Genomic DNA, 2,297 nt, shown 5'->3' on the forward strand with positions numbered 1-2,297 from the left:
TTTTTTCGGTTTTCGTTCAATGTAAACGAGCCTTTTTATTGCCGGCAAACGGCAAATATTCACGGCCAAAAAAAAAAAAATGAATCGGTGATTTTTTTCACGTGATCGATCAAAAATGATATCAGCCAATGAAATCATTTGTTCACATGATTCCTCTCTTTTCATTGGTTGAATTCCGAAATATTTGCTGTCTTCACAGAGGTCGCGGCTCATGCGAGTCATGCGGTCGCGCATGTGCAGTGTCCATCATTTCATTCGAGTTCAAGATAAATTTTTCATTAATTTCATTTTAGATTTTCGAGTCGTTGGAATTTCAAGGGAAGAATTTTCACGTCGATCGGTCGATCTCTTTTTCAACAGAAAGCCGTGAAGGTTCTGCAACTCGTGGCTTTTAGTTTTATTTGTTGTTTTTAACTTCCCTTAACTCCCATACATCAAAATGGCGACCAAAGTATCAGACATGGTAAGTTTTCTTATCACACGGAAGTTGATGCAAAGTTATGCAACAAAATCATGGAATGCCATGAGACCCTTATCCATGGCTCTATGTAATCAAGTTAATTAATCCAAGTATTTCTGTGTGTACCTACTCCTCTTGAGTATCTTGGAATATTGCTTGCGATGCATCTTTTCAACTTAAATGTGCATAGGTACTTCAAACGGAAAAGGCTTCATAAGTGTATTTTGTCGGTGGTCATTTGATGCCTTGAATCATATCTAATCGGTGACTCATACTGATTCAGGGAGGTTCCAAGTAAAACAACTAATCATGTAGCTCACTGAGTAATCATAATCTCTAATCACAGTAGGTAGGTGTTTGGTGTAGACAGTATATATATTATTAGGTAATAAGGATGAGCCTATTTCTGGAAAGGATTCTGCTGAACTCTCTGGAAACTTGCCTTTGGCTTGATTATTTGCAGAATTTTGAAAAACACACATTTTTATTGTTTTTATGTTGATGTATCGGGACATATTACATGCCTCTACAGTCTACTGCCTCTAGGCACATTCTGTTTGTCAAGGCCAAAGGTTTATCTTGTCTTTAAGATCAATTTAATTCAATGACACCATGTATCAACTGATACATATTTGTTATGTAACAATAAATAAGAATCTGCATTAGTTGGTCTTTTTTAATTCTATTTATTATACCCTCTTTACAGAAACTTGTAATTTTTACAATTATTAATTTTATTCCAAATGTGTTGAAATGAAAAAAAGAACTTGGGCACCAATCCCACCCCCCTACAAAACATTCAAACCCTATGGAAACTCCTAATTGATTTTTTTATTAAATTTCGAGTACCGGGGTTACCATACACATAATATTTTTACTTTTATAGACAGTTGTTGTAACCACTATTTATAATTGATAACAAACTCTTCTACTTCTTACCAACTAATCCGACGTATTAAGGATCTCTCCACATTGTATTACTTTTCGTACGCTCACCGTGGAACTTTGTTCATCTACCACCTTGAGATGAAGTTTAGAGCGTCAAGAGATGCCCCTTTTACCAAATTAGTTTTAGTTGTAAACTATATTAATCTCTGCTTTCAACTTTCAGACGGTACCTCTGGAATCCCTTAAGCAATTTCAAATCTATAGTTTGGAAAGATATTGGCGCTGTTTAAGGGAGTACTGAGTATTACCGTCTGGCGCTTGAAAGCGGATTATTACTTGCTTAACTCTTTGATGGTCAAACAAAACAACTATTCAACTGAATCAAAAGGGTGGGTACTATCAACCTCTTATTTTGTTTCTCGGTTTGAATAACAAAACAAGTATCAACTGAAACAAAAAATCAAGATTCATTATTAATCAAAAATTCAAGAATAGATACATCTATAAAAGATCAATACAAATGAAAGAAAGACAGAGATTGAGATACTTAACTAACTGTTACATTCTATGGTTAAACCAAACATAAATGTTTATTTATTTAAGATTAAGAGTACTCAAGAGAGACCGGTTAGACAATCAACAGATGGTTGTATCCATGTACACGTTTATTATTATATATATATATTTTTTTTTATTTTCAGCGAGTGTCATCTATCTCCAATTTATCTCGTTTTTCTTTTTTTTTAGACCGTATCGTCTTGAAAGGTGTATAAAAAAAAATGGAGTTAAAATCCACGTTAGTAGAACGTACCCGGTGTGGTCCATCGTATCTTTAGTTACTGTTAGTTAAACAGAGGTCGTAGCCGTTTAAACCGAAAGTCCAGTCGGACTTTTGTTTTTGTCTCCTTCCTATTTCAGTAAAAATTTTTATTTTCGTAAAAAAACCCCC

The 2,297-nt window shown here is 34.3% G+C and overlaps 1 protein-coding gene across 1 annotated transcript in view; it reads left to right on the plus strand.

The window, feature by feature from the left end:
- Positions 1–267: 267 nt before the first annotated feature.
- Positions 268–2,297, plus strand: part of LOC103521994 (thioredoxin-2-like) — a 21,318-nt gene continuing 19,288 nt past the window's right edge. Inside the window, exon 1 of the mRNA XM_008487101.3 lies at positions 268–463. Coding sequence (XP_008485323.1) covers positions 440–463 — 24 coding nt within the window. The 5' untranslated portion in view covers positions 268–439. The remainder of the gene's footprint in view (positions 464–2,297) is intronic.

This window comes from Diaphorina citri, unplaced genomic scaffold, assembly GCF_000475195.1.
Source record: "Diaphorina citri unplaced genomic scaffold, Diaci psyllid genome assembly version 1.1 scaffold6522, whole genome shotgun sequence".
Lineage (NCBI taxonomy): Eukaryota > Metazoa > Arthropoda > Insecta > Hemiptera > Psyllidae > Diaphorina > Diaphorina citri.